The 21,933-nt window shown below is 39.8% G+C and overlaps 1 protein-coding gene and 1 long non-coding RNA gene across 2 annotated transcripts in view; both read right to left on the bottom strand.

The window, feature by feature from the left end:
- Positions 1–21,781, bottom strand: part of LOC594214 (leukocyte receptor cluster member 8 homolog) — a 46,304-nt gene extending 24,523 nt beyond the window's left edge. Inside the window, exons 1-5 of the mRNA XM_030984750.1 lie at positions 21,588–21,781; positions 14,122–14,381; positions 12,592–12,758; positions 11,513–11,876; positions 9,391–9,580 (exon numbers count right to left, since the gene is read on the bottom strand). Of these exons, the coding sequence (XP_030840610.1) occupies positions 9,391–9,580; positions 11,513–11,876; positions 12,592–12,758; positions 14,122–14,381; positions 21,588–21,637 (1,031 nt within the window). The 5' untranslated portion in view covers positions 21,638–21,781. The remainder of the gene's footprint in view (positions 1–9,390; positions 9,581–11,512; positions 11,877–12,591; positions 12,759–14,121; positions 14,382–21,587) is intronic.
- LOC115923641 lies at positions 16,180–16,507 on the bottom strand. Its single transcript, XR_004064029.1, has 2 exons — positions 16,403–16,507; positions 16,180–16,253 (listed from the first exon to the last, which is right to left on the bottom strand). It is a non-coding gene; the product is annotated as an uncharacterized LOC115923641 (long non-coding RNA).
- Positions 21,782–21,933: the final 152 nt, after the last annotated feature.

Here is a 21,933-nt window from a genome sequence, read left to right as displayed (position 1 = left end):
GCCAAAGTGCCATAAGATCGTTGGGGGCATCGTTTTTTGCATCTTACATGTTACAAAAAAATCTGCATCTTACATGTTACATGCAGACCCCACAAAACATTTTTCAAAGTGTGGGGGGGGGGGGGGGTCAAGTAGATCGAAGCGAGTTGAGTGTAGGCGTGGGGTCCACGGGTTGTGGGGGGGGGGGGCGAGGGGGATCAGGTGTATTGAAGCAAGTTGAGTGTAGGCGTGGGGTCCACGGGTTGTGGGGGGTACGGGGGGATCAGGTAGATCGAAGCGAGTTGAGTGTAGGCGTGGGGTCCACGGGTTGGGGGGACGGGGGGGGGGGGGGATCGGTAGCTCGAAGCGAGTTGAGTGTATGCGTGGGGTCCACGGGGGTAGAGTTGCGTACCAACTACGCTGAGCGTACGCAAGATGGACGCAAACAATTAAACATGTTCAAATTTTTTGTAGCAGCGCCCCATGGATCTGTGGCTGAGACAAACGCAAAATGGCTGCCACAGCAAAGAGTGCCCGTTTAACGGGCGCAAGCAGCTAGTATATGATAAATTTAGACAAAAAAATAAATCCTGTCCTGAGAGGTTAAAAACAAATTTGGGGTTTTGACCCAGCACAAAATCAAAATAAAACAGATGCCTATATAGTATAAGTATAATGCATGAAGGAAGACAGGGAAACGCTGATGTTGTTATCAAACTTACAGGTGAATGCATGTGTAGGCCTATCATCTTCTTTTACAACGATATCAATATTTAATGTCTCAAAGGCTGCATTTATAGAGACTACATGTACAAAGGTCGGTGAAAAAATGTTGTAAAATGATCTGTCCCCGAGTTGTTGCTCAGTTAACTCTTGCGAAATCTGTTGAAGGGTCTGTTATTTCGACATTATATATATATCACTAGATCAATACACCAGTATAAACAATATCATGATGGGGAATTCCACACCCTACACGCACCTAGTACAGGGAGTTACAAGAATGTTTTTTTTTGGGGGGGGGGGGGAGGGGGTCCATACTCGATACTTGTTTGCATGTGCATGTAATGTTAAAGTGACTTGGTAACATTGTTGAAGGTTGATGAAAAAATTGCTTAATTTTTGTATAAAATGTTACTTTCTATATTCCTTCTACTGTACTAACCCTCTGACATGCAAAAAATCCTGAAAAAATTCTCAAACCACAAAGATATCTATGGTTTTCTTTGAAGGAGTCGATGTACGACACCCTCTAACAGTGATTAACAGTAAATTCTCCTAACCATTTTTTAATTTTCCCAACCGTTTTTCCATGAAAAAAAGACATAAAACAGGCTACAAGAAACTTTTTTTTTGGGGGGGGGGGGTCCATACTCTATACTTGTCTGCATGTGCATGTAGCGTTAAAGCATCACGCCCTTTTTATTTTTCTAACCAGAAACTCTACTTTTAAAATACTAAAAGTTAAGAAGATTCAAAGAGAATGAGAAAGAAAGGAAAGAGAGAGAGAAAGAAAGGAAAGAGAGAGAGGGAGAGAAAGAGAAAGGGAGAGAAAGAGAGAGAGGGAGAGAAAGAGAGAGAGGGAGAGAAAGAGAGAGAGGGAGAGAAAGAGAGAGAGGTAGGGAGAGAGAGGAAGTGTGTGTGAGAGAAAGAGAAAGAGAGAGAGGGAGAGAGTGGGAGGAGAAAGAGAGGGAGACAGAGAGGAGAGTGGAGACAGATTTTTACATGGGTGTCTATCTTTAAGACTTACAAAGATTTGTCCATGACGATCTGCTTCCCATCAAAGGAATGTTCTTGCGTCTCGTGCTCAGGGCTGGCCACATTTGTTTCAATGCTCTCTACTTCTTTTGTTCCTCCTCCATTACTTGTGTGGGTAACAGAAAAACTTTGCTGTCCTCTTCCATTTCCTCCTTTCTGTCTGCCTATTTGTCCACTTTGTCTTCCTCTCTGTATATTCATCAGTCTTCTTTGTCCACCTATCTGTCCTCTTTTTCCTCCTACCCATTTACCAATTCGTCCCCCACGTAATTGTCTGCCTATCATCCTTCCTCTCAGACTTCTAATCTGTCTTTCTTTCCTTCTTCTGTTTCTCATCCTTCTTTCCCAGGCAGAATCACCTCTTGGGGTAATGATTTCTGAGCCAAATATAGGGGCATGTTCAGGTTGGACCATGTCTGAACATTGCTCTGGAACATCCTCTTTTGTAGATAATTCAAAATTTGATCCATGAACTGTTGAAGGATTCATCTGAAACCCTCTATTCTGTGTTGAGTACTGAGAACAGGGAGGGGCACTGGTAGAAGCTTGAGGCCCAAGGCGCACTCTCAATGTGTTACCCAATGAACAATGTCTTTGTTCCTTGAAGGAGTGAGGCGGATACTCGGGCCAAGTCTCTGGCCTTTGAGTAGTTCCTGGGTCGTTTGAAGCACGATCCTGTGGTGAAAGATCCACTGCAAAAGATGACCGATCTCTTTGTTCCTCGAAGGAGTAAGGTGGATACTCGGGCCAAGTATCCGACCTTTGAGTAGTTCCCGGGTCGTTTAAAGCACGGTCCTGTGGTGAAAGATCCACTGCAAAAGATGTGCCACCATATCCATACGGTGTAGTACTTTGTTGATTGTCAAGGGTCTGTCCCATTTGTTGACAATGATGTGCTTGCATTCCTGCTCTCGAGTTAAGAAAACTGCTATTCTTCATTTCCTGAGTGCACGCTCTGGACCTAATTTCCGGTTCAATGAGCTCCAGATGATCTGGATAATTTGTGCCACCCTTGTTCCTTTCTTCAGGCAAAGCAGGTGTATCATGTGAAACAGGATAGGACTCTCTTCTTGGTCCAAGACGAGATCCTAAGCCATGCCTTAGAGAATGAACAGCCTCCTTACTTGCATTAACTTCCCTGGGATCTGAGCTTGTATACAAACTACTTTTTTCTGTAAGATGATGAGCATTGTTTTGATAATCTAATGATATTTCCCTTGTCTGAGGAAAAGATGCTTGGAATCTGTTGTCCAAAGGCACATTCCCTCTGGTCTCTGAAGAGCGATTGGTACTTTCTGATCGGGTTTCCATCCTTCTTCTTTCATCAATGTGAAAAGGATCTGTAGCAGAAGGCTCTATTCTTTGACCAATGATGGTTTGATTTCTATCTGCTGCATGTACATGAAACATCTCTTTTCTCTCATTATAAAAGAGCTCATTATTCCTTGACAGGACTGTCTGGCTCCTTTCAGAATCCCTGATAGTACCCATATAACTTTGGTAATCCCCAGGAAATGTGTCTCTGCAGTCTCTTTGTGTTTCATCCAATTCAGAGGAATCTTGATAATCACACAGAAGATTGTCTTTATCATATCTCTGTAACTCTTGTTTGGGAACTGCCAAAGGGAAGTCATCCTGATGCTCATTGTAAGGCCAAAGACGAGCTACCTCACTTTCTCTTCTGGTACTGAAGGCAGCTTCTTGCATTGACCCAGTGTCACTCTTCATCGCCGAGGAAGAGCAAGTACTAGTAGGCTCAGAGTTAAAGGCAGGACTATTCTGCATCAATAAATCCTGAGGAGACTGAACTCTCCCACTTGCAAACCTGTCGAATCTTGACCTTCTCTCTATATCCCTTTCCTCAACACTTGTATCTTCTCCAGTTGCATCTCTGTTTGGGTTCAACTCAATACCTTCTCGTCCTTTTTGCTTTGAAAGATATGAAGGTGACATTCTACAGTTTCCATTGAGGGCAGTGTCGCTCCTGGACAGAGTCTTTTCCTGACTTCCGAGACCATCAGAGACACTTGTTGTTGAGTAAGGAACAACATTTGGATGAAGATTGCCTTCTGTTGTGTCACAACATCCATGTGGTCCTTGTTGCAGGGTTAGACTGAAAGGGTGAGGATCCCTATTTGAGTTAAATTTTGCAACACTCTCTCCTTCCTGATGCATACTTGTGTGGGTATAGGTAACAGGAGTCTTACTTGTAGATTGTTCTTCATCTGCACTTTCAGTTGTATCTGTGCTTTGAGATCCAAACATACTTCCCCTTTCAGATACGTGTATACCAGTATCTGTATTTCTGGTTTCGTCTGTGCTTTCATTTTCATCTCCACTGCTGGAATCATCAGTACTTATATATATAATGTCATTTTCATTTTTGCTTCCACTTTTGTCGAGATTTCCAGTCGCATTTGCACTTATAATCTCACACAGAATTCTACCATCATCTTCACTTTCAGCTTTATCTACACCACTCTCTTGATCTGCTTTTCGATTTCCATCTGCTTTTTTGTTTTCATTTGCAATCTCTTCTTCTCCAGCTTGTCTTGAGTTACCTTCTCTTCCAGTTCCCACCCTTTCCTTGGGTTCATCTGCTCTTCCTGTTTCATCAGCTCTTCCGACTTTGTCTGTTTTTCTGATTTCATCAGCCCTTCCGATTTCATTTGCTCTTTCATTACTGGTTTCATCTACTCTCCCAATTATATCTTCTTCAGATTCCTCTGTTCCCCTTATCTTTCTCTGATCCATACTACTGTTCAATGTACAGCACTGCATTACTTGCTGAGCTACGTCATAAGTGATACCAAAGCTACTTTCAATCCAGGTAAAGAAATCTCTTGTTTCTTCGTCATTGCAAGACGTGGGCATCCATAATTCCTGTGCAAGAAGCAGCAATCTTCCAAACATAGAATTTGCTCTCTGCAAGTGACTACGGATCACCTCGAACAAAGAATCACCCTCCTGTAAATTCGCAATGCAGTCTTCCAGTGAGACTGTCAGGTGATGGTTTACGGAGCTTGATTGTTCAGAATGTTCCTCAGGGGTTGCTGTGAATCCTCCAAGCAGTTCATAAATCCTTGGGTTACCACGATGCTGTTCATAAAACGTTAAATGCTGCCAAGCTTGTACAACACCAATCCCACAATTCTGGACAACCCAGGCATTAAACCGTACTCCGGCTTCATCGTTGTCCTCAGGATCCAAAAGTCTCCTGGCTATGTTGAGCCATCCACCATACAAGAATGCGTTCTGCAAGGACTGGCTCCCTAAGGTCTCCAAAAGGTATCCACACTGGCTTATATCCTGTTCTAGAGACAGCAGAGGTTGGTCATGATCCTCAATGCCTGAATGTTCCATACCACTACTGTTAGACCACGCTCAGACATCAGTAACAGTCAACAGGGACTCGGTGGCTTGGAAAACAACATGGGCAAGTTATCAGGTCATGCACTGCATTCAACAGCACCGAAAAAGTCCTTAACATGCAGATTTCTTGCATGTTACCAATGTCAATAATTACACAGTGAGCGCTGCACATAAAATGGCGGCAAAGTACAGAAGTGGGCACAGATGGTATTTACATGTACAGGTACATGTAGCAGCATGAATTGAAAAACGAAATGTTGATAATTCTGTGAATTTCAGTCTTCCAACAAAAATCAATACTGTCTATTTAGCTACGCCTCTGTGGTATAGGGTGGTTTTAAAAAAATATGACTGATTGCTTAGTTTATCAACTTCATTTATTTGTGTTGCTAAAAATAGAATGTACACAGCTGCAGCATGACTTGACAAAAAAATCAATACCGTCAACGGGGCTATACCTATGTAATTGAAAAAATCACCCCCCCCCCCTTCCCTCTCCCCCTCCCTCCCTCTCTCTCTCCCCCTCCCTCCCCCTCTCTCTCTCTCTCTCTCTCTCTCCTCCTCCTCCTTCTCTTTTTTCTTTCAGTTTGGATATCTTTCAAACTCTGTCTCAGTACATACTATGTTTATAATTATTTATTCATTACATGTACATACAGAGAGGGCCACTTATTTGTAACAATGTAACATCAACTACATGTATTTCACTCAATAAGAATAACCTTTACTAAGAAGCTTCTTCTCATGGTCTTCCTTTGCTCTGGATAATTCAATCATGCCAACTTGTAGTGATTCGTTGGGACAGAAGGGAAAAAAAGCAAACCAATTCCTTTGGAATAACAGTATCAGTGGAATTGCACTTAAAGCCCACATAGAGTTGCTTCACATGTGTACATGTACAGTCTGTGATATTTATCCTCAATGTATGAATCATGTAGCGATTGTAAAGTTGACAATAGCTTTAGAAATTAAGAATGTGGTGAGAGGAGTGAAAGAAAATTTATGACTTGGAAAAATATTATAACTATACATTTTTTTACAAAGCTGTTTAATTTTTTTCCAACAATGTAAACATTGGAGAGCCTTGTTTTGACTCTACTTTCAGACTAATTTTTTTAATTTCAGAGGAATGAAAAGGCACTCAACATCAACAATCATGGCCCACAATAACTCCAAACAACAAAATAATCCCAGGTATGCATGCTTTTATTGTATTTTATTGCAGAAAACTTGTTAAATCTAAGCCTCTTTTGTGGGCACACATTTTTTTTCATCGTCATTATAATCCAAAATGGCGACTCGTATGTTCTGCTTCTACAATTAGACTAATTTTTTACATTTAACTGCATGAAAATAGCTTTAAACATGCACATTAAACAACTTCAAATGAGAGAATTATCCAAGGTATGAGTGATTTTAGGTCTTACAGATTCAAATTTGTCAGATTTCCTTCCTGATCTTCCGATCCGTTACCGATATCGGGACCAAATCGCTGATTCAATCATCTGATCCGATGTAGCTCTAAATTACAGCATTAGTTCACATAATGTGTGCTATCCCCATTGCCCAATGTTCAGTAGGAAAGAACAGGTTAACAAAAATGTACATGTCCCCATTTGATCAGGTAATCCTGGATAAAATCTTAAAACTAAACTAGAAATATCGCAATCTGTATTGCTGAGCAATGCGAATGTATCCCCCGGCATTGGCAGCGATTTTGTGTCATCCTTATGTTCGAAGGAGGGACAAAGATCCCCTCTCCCCTCCCTGAAACAAAAGGATGACGTACATGTAGAGATCACCACTAGTGGCTCAGACTATAGGATAGGAGCAGCATCACCAAACCAATATGTGTGTAGATTATATGCATCTCTGTATAAATTTGTAAGAAATCTTTTAAGAAATGTGGCAGTTAGAGCACATAAAAGAAAGCCACCAAATACGACCTTTGACCCTATAACAGACAGTACACAGGTGGCAGCATCACCAAACACTAAAGATGTGTAGATTGTACTAAGACACACCTCCATACAACATTTGAAAGAAACCCGTCAAGAAATGTGGCAGTTGGGCGCATAAAAGACATATAACCTTTGACCATATAAAAAACGGAACGATGATGGCAGCATTGCCCAAAAGTGTAGATGTGTAGATTGTACTAAGATACATCTCCTTTCAAAAATTGAAAGAAATCTGTCATGAAATATGACCTGTACGATTTTTTTATGCAGTGAAAATATATCGGGCCTAAAATCATGGACAATAACTCCAAATATTTAGCGATATTCGTCAGATTCTTAGGAGACAGGGCGCTGCCATTTTGTTTTGCTGGACCAATAGAGATCGCTAGGGGTGCTGGCGTGTCCGCCTAGTACTTGAAATTCGATGCTAGTATTACGTCGACGTAATACTAGGGACACAGACTTCAGCAGCGGGCGCTAAGTGCAGCGATATTGTACACACGCTGTTGTACATTTCGAAAAAGGGGCTGGCATGTGCACCTAAAATCGATTGATCGCGGATCGCTGACATGACAGCCAAGACTGAAAGTGAAATGTTTTCGTCGACGTCGGTACTACTGTATCGTTCCGTCAGGAATATGTTGTGTTCTGACACATTCCGCTAACTTTAGTCTGCTTGTCTAAGTTCGAATTTGAAGTTGGGAAATCTAAACATTTGATAATTTTTAGTAGGTCTAGCCTAGACCCTAGGGCCCTAGTGGTCTATATTTTCACTAGTATTTTGCATCAAGTTTATTCAGTCCCGTCCGTATGTTTTTGAGTGGTTATCAGTGGCGTGTCAAATGTGGCGTCATTAATAGAACATTTGTACCCTACAAGTTCATGTTTCAATGCAAATCTTATGTAAACAGAATTTTATTTTTTTCATGTGTATAAAGTCTATGGCAAAAACAGAATTTCCGTTTTTCAGCCCATCTGAAACGGAATTCCAGATTTTCTGAAACGGAAAAGGCCATTTTTATAAACGGAAAATCAGTGTCCCTACATAGCGCACACTGGATACCCACCAAAATATGACCTTTGACCCTATAAAACATGGGACACTCGTGGCAGCAGCACTACAAACTATAGGTGCATAGATTTTACCAACATACACTTCCATACAGTTAGACCACACGCTAGAGTGCACACAAGATATCTATCAAAATATGACCTTTGACTGTAGAAAACAGAACACTGAGGGCAGCATCACCAAAAGTTATAGGTGTACTTTGAAGATTATACCAAGATACACCTCCATACAAAATTTGAAAGAAATCCGTCAAGGAATGTGGCAGTTAGAGCGCACACAAGAATATGACATGGCAGCGGCGTAACGCTACTGAATCCAAAGTACACAATTACATAACTGTTCCTATGAAGGCCAATTGCCATAGATAGGTATTTGCCATGGATGAAAAATTATATTTAAAGACAAAGTTGAGATCTGGTCATGCGATTGCATTGTGAAAGAAACAGTGTGGAATCGATCAGAAAAAGTAGATCATGGACATGTAGTATATAAGTATTGGTGTGTACTGCAAGGTTCTGGAGTCGTCAAAATGATAAGGAATATGGAAAATAGTACGTGCCTCAAAATCTTCTCAGCTTTCTAACATGGTTGAGGGTCAACTGAAGCCGATTGGACAAAAATGATTAGGAAAATAGAATTTTATTTGAATTCTGATTAGAATCAGGAGAATATTTTGCCTGCAAATAAGGGGTAAATAATAAATCACATCCTGGCCTCCCGAACTAACCAATCTCTAGGACAATTTTGGGTTTCCGAAAAAAGGTCTCTTGATATAGCATTTAGCTGCCTATTTTTGAATGATTTGATTATTCCTAACTGCTAAATTAATTAATCCTTCAAAATTCTTCCAATCAATGAGAAAGTTATGATTACCTTTTTCATATAGGACATGGGGGTGTTTCACAAAGATCCTAAATCCTTAACTCTAAGTTGGACTTATATATCATGGAAAGCCATATGTAGCCTTAAAATCAAATATATTCAAATAAAAAATTCAAGTATTTTAGACTTTTCATAAATTAAACATCAAGAGCATGAATCTCCTTGATAATAAAAAGTACGAATGATTTGAATCAACATTTTATGCCTTTAAAAAATAACTTCTACAAAATATTTTCAAAGATGCTAACGGCTTTCCATAATTTTAAGTCCAACTTAGAGATAGGTTCAACTTGGGATCTTTGTGAAACACCCCCATGGTCTAGATAGAAGACTAATTAACATATGTATGAATGATGGACAACTTACGCAGCACTGGGTTTCTTGGGCTGTTGGCCACCGGTATTGTCCTGCTTTCCTGCTTTCTTCTTGTTGTTGTTGAACTGGTTGGTCTGTTGCCCCTGCCCCCGACCAGCTGGGCTATCCACCATCGGGGAGGGGTGCATGCCGGTGCGCTTGTTGGGAAGACTGAATCGTATGCCCTGGGTGTCTGATGGCTCTGTCATAAAATGGTGATTTGAAAGTTGGTTTCAATGGGGCATTATTAGAAGGCGAATAGACACCAGGGGAGTGTTTCACAAAGACTAAGATTGACCTTAAGTTGGACTTAACTATGGCAGGCCATTCATGCCACTATTTTCTCTCATCATTTACTGGCATTGGTTTCTCAAGGGACATAACAATCATGGTCACAAATCTACAGAGCTTACATTTTTTGATAGTTCATCAGTGAAGTAAAAAATATTATCTAGAGATCATAATTGAGAGAATAAAAGGTAAATAGCAACCGGTGGCATGAATGGCATGCCATAGTTAAGTCCAACTTAAAAGAGCCAATCTTAGTCTTTGTGAAACATCCCTCAGCTCTAGTTACAATTGCTCTGTGGTTGATTTCCTACACTATCCCACTTGCTAACTTCAATCCTGGATCAAACATCTATACCTAACCATTAAACCCTAACCATTAAACCCTATGCCTAAAACCCAATTGCAAACCTACAGTATCCTTAACCCTTTACCTTTGATGAAATAAAGCCAGGAGCAAATAATAAATAATTTAATAAAAACAGTGCTTATAAAGCGCTTTTCACCAAAGTCTCCAAGCGCTATAACAAACAAAATACAATGATAAACAATTACTGTACATATTAAGCAAAACAAAAAATAACAAATACACCTACAAATTACAATACATATGAAATAAAAATCAATGTGAACAGAGTAAGATAATCATCAAAAGCAATTTTGAATAAATGTGTCTCAAGACAAGTTTTGAATTGGGTGACAGTCTAACAGTTTTTGACATGTAAAGGTAGTTTGTTCCAAAGTTCAGGAGAAGCTTTGCAAAAAAAGCGATGACCATAAGAAAGAGTTGACACCGAAGTAGACACCAGGTTTAATTGTGAAGATGACCGTAGATTGCGTGAATGTTTGTCAAATCACCCATAGATGCTTACAGGTCAAAGGAACATTCATTGACAAGGTGATAGAGGACATGTGCCTTTAATACACAAGGGCACACGCTCACCAACTTTATCTCTATAGGGATAGCTGCATTCCCAAACTACTGCTCTATCCACTGAAGCATAGGCCTCCTCAGTAAATCAGGGTAGGCATATAAACTGGGCTTCAACATGCATAACTGTGTTTGAGGTTGTCTGCCACAGACAATTTACCAGTACCCAGAGCATTTTGCTTTCAACCTGGCGGGGAAGCATGCTTCATGTGTTGAGCAAACAAGTTCGCCCTGGGGGTGTTTCATAAAGCTGTTCATAAATTTACGCATGACTTTACGAACGACTTGTATATGAAGTGCCATTTATGATGCCCAAAGTTTTTCCTGATGTTTTAACAAACTATGACTATATTTCCAATAATCTCAATTAAAATTATGGCAAAAAATATACTTTGCATTAAAAATGTTTATGATAATAAGAATGTCAATCTACATCTGCACAGTTCAACTTAAGTTGATGCAGTTAAAAACGATTGAGCATCCTATCTGGCACTTCACATACAAGTCATTCGTAAAGTCATGCGTAACTTTACGAACAGCTTTATGAAACACCCCCCCTGGACTCATCTGGCACAGCAGCAACTTATGTATGCACCCTCCACTTTGACTTACAAAATACAGTCAAACCTGCTTTAGTGACTACCTGTCTACAAAGACCACATTTTTTGTTTCCCTTAAAAATTGTTTCTCATTGAAACATGTACTAAAGGAACCTGTCTACAAAGACCACTTTTTGTGTTTTCCTTGGGTGGTCGCTATAGACAGGTTTGAATGAACAAAGAAATTATTACCGGTAATACGAATCTTACATGGATCCTTTGAGTTCTTTGGATGTCTCACAACTCCATTTATTCATAAGAGTGATTGCTATTTTACTATATAATCTAATGAAAGCAAGAATCATTTGGTACTCACGCTGCTGGTAGCTTTTGTTCCATCGTGAGCCCGTGTGCAGCTGCTGCGATTCCTGCCTAAACTTTGTGGCCTCGGAGAAACCGCGCCCATCTCCCCCTCTTCCTCCCCCTCCTCCGCCTCCGTCACTCTCCCCACTTACCTGTGCCTGGGATTGGTGTGGCGGGTTGGCGGAGGAGGTCTTGGACGAGGGGGGCGGCAGCGGGGGCGGGGGTGAAGGGGTGGGTTTGCCCAGTAGTGAAAGGGGAGGGGCGGGAGGAGGTGGTGGGGGGCCCTGTGCCATGGGTCCTCTGGGACGTTGCGGGGGGAAGCCTGGTCCTCCGTGGTCACCGAAAGGAGGTCGAGGCCTGTACGTTGGATACATACCCTGTTGTAAAAAAAAATCAAAAAAAGAGTTTGAATCTTCAGAGGAAAACTGCATTTAACTTGTACAAGGCAAAGATCAGTGATCAGCTGCAAATGCATTAACATCAACATCTATGTCCAGTACAGTAAACAAATCATATTTTTGGGTCACTCTTCACATGTTAGACATATAAACATATATTCTGAGGACAACGAATTAGTTAACAATCAACAGATCGCTTCTTACAAATATATTCATATTTTACCAATTAATCTCTTATAATTAATCGGTGACACGACATTTGCTCCTGCGACAATTGCTCCGGGCTTTATTTCGTCTAAGATGTAGGGTTAGGGTTAGGGTTTCAATAGGGTTTTATGTTAGGTTTAGGGTTAGGTTTAGGGTAGGGTATAGTGTTGAATCCAGGGTTGAAGTTAGCCATTCGATTAGTGTATGAAATTTACAGCGGAGCAATTGTCGCCGGAGCAAATGTCATGGAATCAATTAATCTCCAACTAAGATAACATGTGGCAACTTCCATACAAGCCTGAAATAGATAAAGGTGATTTATGAACAAAAACAAAAACACAAACAACAAAAGCAAACCATGCACTTCTGATTATTTAAATATACTTACATGTACAAGTGGATGCAAAAGTTGAATGCAACATATTCAGATTTGTTTAAAGATTGTAATTACCAAAGTAGAGACTAATTTCTGTCCCTTTTTACTTACCCCTGGGGGTCGAGGGTAGCCATGCATGCCTTGGAAGCCTGGGCCTCCTCTCATGTGGGGAGGGGGTGCCGGCGGCATGCCATAACCTGGGCCTGGGCCGTATCCTGGGTAGGTTGGGTACATCCCTCCTCCTCCCCTTCCTCCATACTGCTGACCATAATAATTACCTTCAATGGGAAAAAAAGGGAAGAAAAAAGCACAATATAATTCATGTTTTATTAAAGACAGCAGTCCTTGCATTGTCAGAGCTGCCAACCTCCAGAACAGAAAATCAGTAATCACAAGGCTCAAAATCAGTAATTTTGGGTATAAATCAGTAATTTCCTATGCGGCGCTATGACTCTAATAAAAACGGCACGCCAACGTTGCACAGAAATATGATTATCTGAAATTTTTGGTGATTTTACTCACACAAAGTTGTTAAATAATGAGTTTCATATCATCACAACACAGTCTTCCAGGAAAAATGGGGGGGGGATATTAAAAAAAAAAAAAAAAAAAAAAAAAAAAAAAAAAAAAAAAAAAAAAAAAAAAAAAAAAAAAAAAAATCCGTAATTTTAAACAACATTCCGTAATGGTCGTTAATTTCCGTACCAATTACGGGAAATCCGTACTAGTTGGCAGCTCTGCATTGTGCAATACTAACTGAAATTCTATTAATCTGTATTAAAGAGTGTTGCCAAGAATGAGGCAAAAATTAAAATTCATAAGCCTACTATACCCTTTTCTAACTGCACTGATTTTCATCGGATGCATCCGGACGCATCCGATGAAACAGCCAGTTAGAAAGCAACAGAGGAGAAAAAGGCGATTAAATAGCCGATGAAAAGAAGAGAAATAGGCGATTAAATTCTCCTGCTCAAGAGCAGAAGAAATTCTCATTCTATCGGTGTGACATCGATGAAACTGCCAGTTAGAAAACGTTCGGGAGAAAAAGGCGATTAAAACAGCGATTAAAATGGTCAAAAGTCGCAGTATACACGCGCTTTATCGTAACCAGCTGTGTTTGTTGACTTATGGTTGAACATGCTGTATGCTAGCTAGATGGAGCGCTGCCTAATAATTATGCAATAATTCTTCACTTCCAGCAAGGGCTCGTCACAGCGAGCGAATTTCAGCGGCAGTTAGAAAACAACATGGGGAAAACTGCGGTTTCACCTTTGTTTACATAAGGAAAATTCAATCGGTATTTTCATGGGTGTGACTCCAGCCAGTCTAACTCTTTAGTTACAACCAACTCTAAATCAAGCTTAAAACAGCGTCAGTTAAAATTTGAAGTAGTATGTGAGCCATCTAGACTTTCAGTTGGTAATGTACATTACATGAAACCTAGCCCTAAGTCCTTGATGAAAAAAGGCCCAAAGCAAAAAGGTGGCCAGTGCCCCCGTCTTAAAAAGACTTAAAAAGTCCTCCAATCAATCGTAAGTTTGCAGTCTCTAAATCTTTTATGTACATAGTTGCGTTTGATATCAACTCTTTGTAAGATTGGGCCCAGGGCATGTTGCCAGAGAAAATTGTCCAATGACCTACCATACATATTCATCTGATTCTGATGTTGCTGGCTCATGAAGTCTGGTGCTTCCTGAGGTGTGGGTTCTTTCTGTTTTGGGCTCTTGTTTTCCCCATCCACTTTCTTCTTCTCCGGTGAGGTCTTGCTCTCCTTCCCGCTTCCTTCTGCAGAAGACCCAGCCTCCCCAGAGCTGTCGCCAAGTTTTTCCAGTGCCTTACGGGCTATGTCCCAGGCTGTTTGAGGTCCTGGGGGTGCCGGGGCTGCTCCATACTGCTGCGACCTGAAAATGATGATGAGAATTTGACATACAGAATGATAATAGGGTGTCTGAAAGAATTTTCAATTTTACTGTTTTTCACCATTATGGTTGAATAATTGAAAAAAAACATATAATCAGAATAAATTTCAAGACTCACCTATGTTTCTATAAAAAAAAATACAGCCCCCCAGAATCTAGGCAATATTCGTCCGCATTTTGTCAGAATTGACGAAAAAGACGTACACGCAGGGTTATCTTGTTTTGCTAAATTTAGCAAAACAGCGGCATTGCGCAATATGCAAGGGTATGCGTGCAAGCGAACGTGTGTTGCTTAGCTGCATGCGCTACTTGAGCATGATCGCAAGCTCCACCTCCACCTATTCGCCAATACACAAACACACACGCGGTCCAAATTGCATAAGCAAGTGCAGATTCTTTGCGCTGTCGCCATGGGTTTGGGCTGAGCAGCGCTCACGCTTCCCTATTTACCTGATCCGAAAAATGGGGGGAACAGTATTTTCAAACTGTAATAACTTTTGATCCCTTGGGGCTAGAGAAAAAACAAGCGCATGGATAGGCAAATTCATGCAAAAAAATATATTCAAAAAATTGACTTGAAAACACATCAGACAATTAGTCTGAACCGAGTCAGGAGCAAATTTGAAGAAATTATATTTTTAAATGTTGTAAAACCAAAGATATAAGAAGAAAACTGACCAAGTATCTGTACTAAAAATCGTACATGTAAAATTGGTCGTAGACATTCGACAGCTGAAAATGACGCGCACGCTTGCGTTACGTGTGTTCTCAAATCCTAAATCGTACCCCACACACACACACTCTCGCCATACCGCGAATGGTCTGTCGTGGGGAGCTAGCCGGCTGAGAGTTTGCCAGCGATACTAACGCACCTTCGGAGCTCCGCAGCGCGCCATTTTAGCGGAACTCAAAAGGTTCGAGGTGGGAAAGTGGCGGGCTAGCTTTTTGCCAAAACAACGCTAGATCGTCTGCTGGCAAAGTGAAAATAACTACAATCGAGAACATCGTCGGTTTCTTAACTTTTCAGTGAGATAATTCTGAATTCTAATTGAGACTATATAATAAATTAAATTGACAAAGAAACCTTGGTAGATCTCTTATAACTATACAAAAGCTTGTTTATTTCTTCATTTGACATTTGTTTTCGAGCCATTTTTTTGTGCCCGAGTCAATGCAAACTATGTATTACCAAACTTTCAACACGCAAGGAACGGGGAACACTCACGGACCTCGTATCAAATTCGTTGCAAAAAAAAAATTCAAGAGTGATTTTGAAGCAGTGAAGAAAATTGGCGCTGCGATGCACAGAAATATACTTGAAAGAAACTTTAAAAATCACAACTGTTTTTTCAGAAAATCATATTTGTATTACCGTACCTTGATTTGATTTGATTTGATTTGATTTGATTTGATTTATTTACCAACAGCAATACATATTCATACATTTTATACAATAATTACATTTACAGGAAGAGAAACTATTGGTTGGTAAAAAGGGGCCAGATAATAGCACATGTGCTAGTCGAGCCTAACCCCTTAAACAACTAAACAAAGTATTTTGGTACAAATCAGTTTAGAGAATGTAACAAAACAAAAAATAATTAATTTACTTTTACAATCGATGCTTTAAAAAAACAAAAAACAAGAATCAGTACTCAATAATGTCTTACAATATACAAACTAATAATGTAAAATATGAATTATGAATTGTGTACACTTGATATTTCATTCATGACTTGTTCAACAAATGACTTGTAACAGAATTCCGAAACCTATTTCTAGACCTTGTCAATCTGACATCAACAGGTAATCTATTCCAAAATTCACTGCCCACAAAAGACAATGAAAATTGACCTTGTGTCGTTCTTAATTTTGGAAGACGTAATTGTTCAACAAATGACTTGTAACAGAATTCCGAAACCTATTTCTAGACCTTGTCAATCTGACATCAACAGGTAATCTATTCCAAAATTCACTGCCCACAAAAGACAATGAAAATTGACCTTGTGTCGTTCTTAATTTTGGAAGACGTAATTGTCCATCTTCTTTTTGTCTTGTGGAAAAGCTATGTTCTATAATGTCACAGTACTCTATCAAAATATGAGGCAAATTGCCATTGAATAGATCAAACATGAAAGTAGAAATGGATAAATTATGTAAATTATACACATTTAGGATTCGCAATCTTTTACATGTAAATAATGGATCTGAAGGAGTTCTCCATTCACTAAATGTTATGGCACGAACTGCCATTTTCTGTGAATATAATATACTTCTAAGATTAGTCTTATAAGTGCTTCCCCACACCTCTATTCCGTAAGAAATGTGTGGTTGTATAAATGCTTTATATAATAATATCAGAGTACGAATAGGAACAAAATGTCACAATCTAAATAGCACTCCAACTTTCTTTCTAATACACTGATTTACAAAACGAATATGACTCTTCCAAGACAAATGTCTATCAATGTGAACCCCAACAAAAGTGGCAACATCAACCTCTTTAATTTCCTCACCAGCGATTTTTAGTTTACCATTTATACCTATTTTTTTCCTTCTACTACATATTAACATGAAATTAGTTTTCATTGAATTAATTGTAAGTTTGTTAGCAGTGCACCACTTATGTATCTTCTGTATGTTGTCATTCACTTCATTTACATCAATTTCACCCTGGTCAGCAGAAAAAGTATGAAATAGATTGGAGTAATCGGCAAACAGCCGAAAATTGAAATAATCAGTAACAGTTGGCAAATCATTTATATAGATTAAAAACAGAGTTGGCCCTAATACTGATCCTTGTGGAACACCACATCTTATCCTTTTCCTTTCTGATAACGTTTGACCACACTGGACAAACTGAAATTGGTTACTGAGATAATCCTTTACCCATTCTAGAGGTAACCCTCGAATGCCATAACTAGATAGTTTACCTAGTAATATATTATGATTAATTGTGTCAAATGCTTTTTTAAAGTCGATGAACATACCCAGAGTTACTTTTCCCTGATCTATAGATTTCAAAGTTGAATTTATCAAGTTGATCAAAGACAATTTAGTGCTATATTTCTTTCGGAATCCATATTGATGGTAATAGAATATATCATTTTTTTCTAGAAATTGTATCAATCTGATATTTATCAATTTTTCTAAAACTTTACCGATGACAGGTAAAACCGATATTGGTCTATAATTACCTGGATCTTCTCTTGGCCCTTTTTTGTGTAGGGGAGTAACCTTTGCAATCTAGTTGTGAGTTGTTTATAACTCAGATTTTATGAAGATTTGTCAGAAAAAAATGTCAATTTTTTTCCGTTTGGTAGTCATTTCTAGGCTAATATTTAAAAAGTTGCATCAGTAATGGGCCTGATGTTTCCCTTTTTGTACTCCCATGTTATTTCTACTTATTAAACATAGGATGGTTAGAGGTAAGACCGGATAACATTATAAAAAAGATATATCCTTCCACCCATATCCAAGTTTTGGGCTGATTATTGCCGACCCACCGCAGCAAGGCCATTCAGATTTTCGTACACGCACAAAGCGCCCTCTAGTGCCCCATGAATGTCCCTAGCATTGATAGATTCCTTAAGAATGGGACTACTTATCTGTCGAGTCATGCATATTCAGCAATTTCGAGCGAATGGCGCTCTAATAGTCTATCATGAATATTCATATTTGCTCCGCCGCTACCGCGCATGCGTACTTTCTCTTTGCCATGTTGAATTGAAGATACAACAAGGATGAATCGTCGGGTTAGGACGAAGAATCACCCTTTTTCCCATCAAAGACTTCTTCAAGTTCTTATTATAATTTCAAGTGGTTGGAAAGATGCCCAGAGGAGTAAAAAAAAACATTGTAAGCAGTAGAGTAAAGGAGCCCGTTTTCGGCCACTTAAGACAAAATCCTATTTTTAGGACCCTTTACTTCCTATTTATTATCATTTTTTGTTCAAATCATGAAGCAAATATCATTATTATTTAAACAAAAAAAGAATCCCAGAAAAAAATCACGAATTGCCATGACAATATTCATTTCAATTTTCACTGTTTTGGAGCCAGTTATCGGCCGAGCGTTTCAGTTTACGGCCGCATGTACAAAGTCAATAGGAAGCGCTCGCGCGCGCCGTGCGTTTCCGCGCTGATGTACAGCACAAGCGGGCGGAGCAGGTATCCCACGCCGGAGCTCCCTGGTGCTCGCCTGGCCGAAGACAGGCACAGCGGTGATCGGAAGTTGGAATCTGAATTAGACAGACATATTGTTAGGGTGTCTGATCGCGCACCCAATGTTGTGTGCTAAAACCCTTCCCATAGAGATTGTACGCTTCCCTATGTGGTCTACGTGCATTGCGCGACCATCCAAAATTGGTCAATGATTTTAAGAAAAAATTTGAAATTCAAACCTTTATAACAAATGATCCTGAAGGTGAAACTCAATAAATGAGGTGTCATATGAAAGAGCAGGTTTTTCTCCATATTCCCCATAGGGGGCCACCCCCAGAATTCTAAAAATATCTTGGTCAAAACAGCGATTGAAATGTTGTTTGCATCCTAGCTCCAAAATTTGCCACTTTCCTGAGCTGCGCCCCCGCGGCTTAAGCAGGGCTAGACGTAAGGATAATATCCAGATGCTTTTTTTTATTCGCTAGCCCCAAGGGATCATTTGTTATAACAGTTTGAAAATACCCTTCCCACATTTTTGGAATCAGCTAATTAGGGAGGCGTGAGCTCCGCTCAGTCCAAACCATGGTTACATCGTAACATGTGCGCTTATAGTGAATGAAAGTATGGGTGGCCGATTCTCGCCATAGAACCCGGAAGTGAATACACGTTGTAGTCAATGGCAATATCGCGGAGATGTCTCCGCGATATTGCCATTGACTACAACGTGTATTCACTTCCGGGTTCTATGGCGGGAACGGCCACCCATACTAGTCAATGGCACATATCGCGGAGACAGCGTGGCTCAAGCTTGCAAGTCGCGCATTGGCTGAGCAACTTGCGTACGATATGCATACGCTTGCACATCGCGCGATACAGCTGTTTGGCTAAATTTAGCAAAACAACATAACTCTGCGTGTACGTCTTTTTCGTCGATTCTGAGCAAAATGCTATGAATATTTCAGCATTTTGAAGGGGCTGTATCTTTTGATAGAAACATCGGCGAGACTTGAAATTTGAAATGTATTATTCTGATTACATTTTTAATTCAAATATCAAACAAAAATGGTGAAAAACGATCCCAAATTGAAAATTGAAAAATCGTTCAGACACCCTAATATTGTGTGTGCGTGGCAGGGTTCGGCTGCATTGATTTAATACATGCAATGAGATACTTTTGAGCTTGCGACTAACACAAAATCGGGCTCTAAATCTGAAAAATACTTGAAATAAAGCTGATTTTATGGTACCCATATTTCTTACATACACGCGTAAGATACTTGATTTTTCAGATTCGGGTAGCAGGACCGCCGATTACATCGCTAAAATGTGATATTTTAGGATATATTTTTCATTGCAAATGTGGTTCTTCAGTGACACTGGCATGGTATGGTATGAGTGGGATATGTGTTATGCTATTATGCGATGTATTTTAGAGTGATTTTACCTTGCATCCAACCAATCGGCCGAAAACTGGAGCTGGCCGATTACCGGCTCCTTTACTCTAGGGGCGGGGTGCTGGTCCGGGAATGATTGTCCTCATAAATGAGGATATCCTCATAAACGCAGACAAAATGCGTCCTAAAAAATAAGGATCGTCTGCATTCTCCAGGACGTTATCTACCGTTACGGGTCAAATTTTGGATAGGTTTCTGAACAAGCGCCAAATTTGGGATAGAATCTAGGGGGCCGTTTCTCGAAACCGTCATAACTACAAGATCAACGACATCTCGCCACTGTCACGCAACTTGTCAGCTAAGTGTTTCACAAAGCCGTCTTTGCCAAGATGAGCGACAACTTCCGCGACAAGCGAGTTGTCACTGCTCCGAACCTGTCATATCTTTTTAATTGCTGTAAAGCGCCATCACAAGTCAGTTTGTTGCTATTCCATGGGCCGCAAAATGTACGATTAGTTTCACTATCATTTTGAGAAAAATATAGACGAGTTCGGTACGTAATTCTCTGGGATGCGAAATGCAAATGTAAAAAAGTGATAATACAAATTATACAGAAATGTTAAAAAGCTGAATATAAACATTAAATCACAAATCATTTAACTATAACATATAAATAAGAGAGATAAGAATGTTACACACCGTTTTCCATCGTCGATTCATAGTCTTTTCTTAGGATACCGTCATACCTTTGGGGCCTATGTGCATTATTTTTTCCTCCCTAATTACTTCTTCCAAATTATATTTTCAATATCAAATCAATTATATAACGAGTATTTATGAGACTCTAGAATAAAAACTGGCTGAGAAAAGGTATTTTGCCCAAAATTCCTCGTCACAATAAACAAAAAGTACGTATTGATAAACTATCACATTACGGTATCCTTCAACTAACTTTTCATTCGACTGTCAAAAAAAAAACACTCACCGGTTTTTCTTCAATTTAAGAATCTTTACAGAAATATGCAAATCGTTTGGTGATCTACATTTGATAATGACACTATTTATTATTTATTTTAGGAGAATTTATAGGTATATATTTCTTTTTGAACAATTTTAGCCCCAAAACTTGTTTTGGGTTATTCTTGATAAATCAAATGGATCGTGACAAAGACTATGTTCTTGAGCTGCTAGTATCGCGATATATCGATATCATGTCTGTCATGGCTTTGTGAAACGGTTTATCCGCTTCATGACATCTCCGTAGGTCGCCGACAAAGATATGACTGTCATGGAGTTGGTTTCGAGAAACGGCCCCCTAGGTTTCTGAACAAGAGCAAATTTTGGATAGGTTTCTGAACAAGCGCTGACGATGCTTATTGTAATTACTACCTCTTTACATTGTGAAAAATATGTGACCCAACCCGCTGTTACTTTCGATCGTTTTCAAAATCTGGCTCTGGAGCTCCGACGCCTTCGGCATCGCCGTCGGAGCTGCCTGGAGCTGGAGTTACCTGCTAAGTTACGGCTACATCGAGGCGGATCAACACATCACTGCACTGCCTCATCTCTCCCGGCATTTCACACACAAACGACAAACGTGCATTGCAAAGCGATCATTTCATTCAACTCACCACTGAGCAGCCTGGGCTGCAGGAGAAATTGTCCAAGGGTTGGTCGTCATCGATTGCTTGACAAATATTTATTTCAGCCACTTGATAAATTTTGAAATTTTTCAAGGATTAGATAACCAGAGTCTGCCTGCAATAGAAAAAGAAGTAATTTGGGCTTGTGTTCCGATCTGCTGCTCAAGCTCTCAACTTCTCGTCGCGATTGTATCGCTAAACAAATCGTCCTGAAAAAATTGCCCTATAGAAAATTCGGTCATCGATTTTCGCCACGCACTTTTTGAAAATTTGCGTCAAAAGAACATGATTACTTATTCGTTCTTGTCTCACTAAAACTCAAATATTTTTATTT

The sequence above is a fragment of the Strongylocentrotus purpuratus genome, unplaced genomic scaffold (assembly GCF_000002235.5).
Source record: "Strongylocentrotus purpuratus isolate Spur 01 unplaced genomic scaffold, Spur_5.0 spur5_scaffold_14, whole genome shotgun sequence".
NCBI classification, from domain to species: Eukaryota; Metazoa; Echinodermata; class Echinoidea; order Camarodonta; family Strongylocentrotidae; genus Strongylocentrotus; species Strongylocentrotus purpuratus.
Note: the sequence above shows the minus strand (reverse complement) of the source record. Positions and strands in the feature narration are given on the sequence as shown.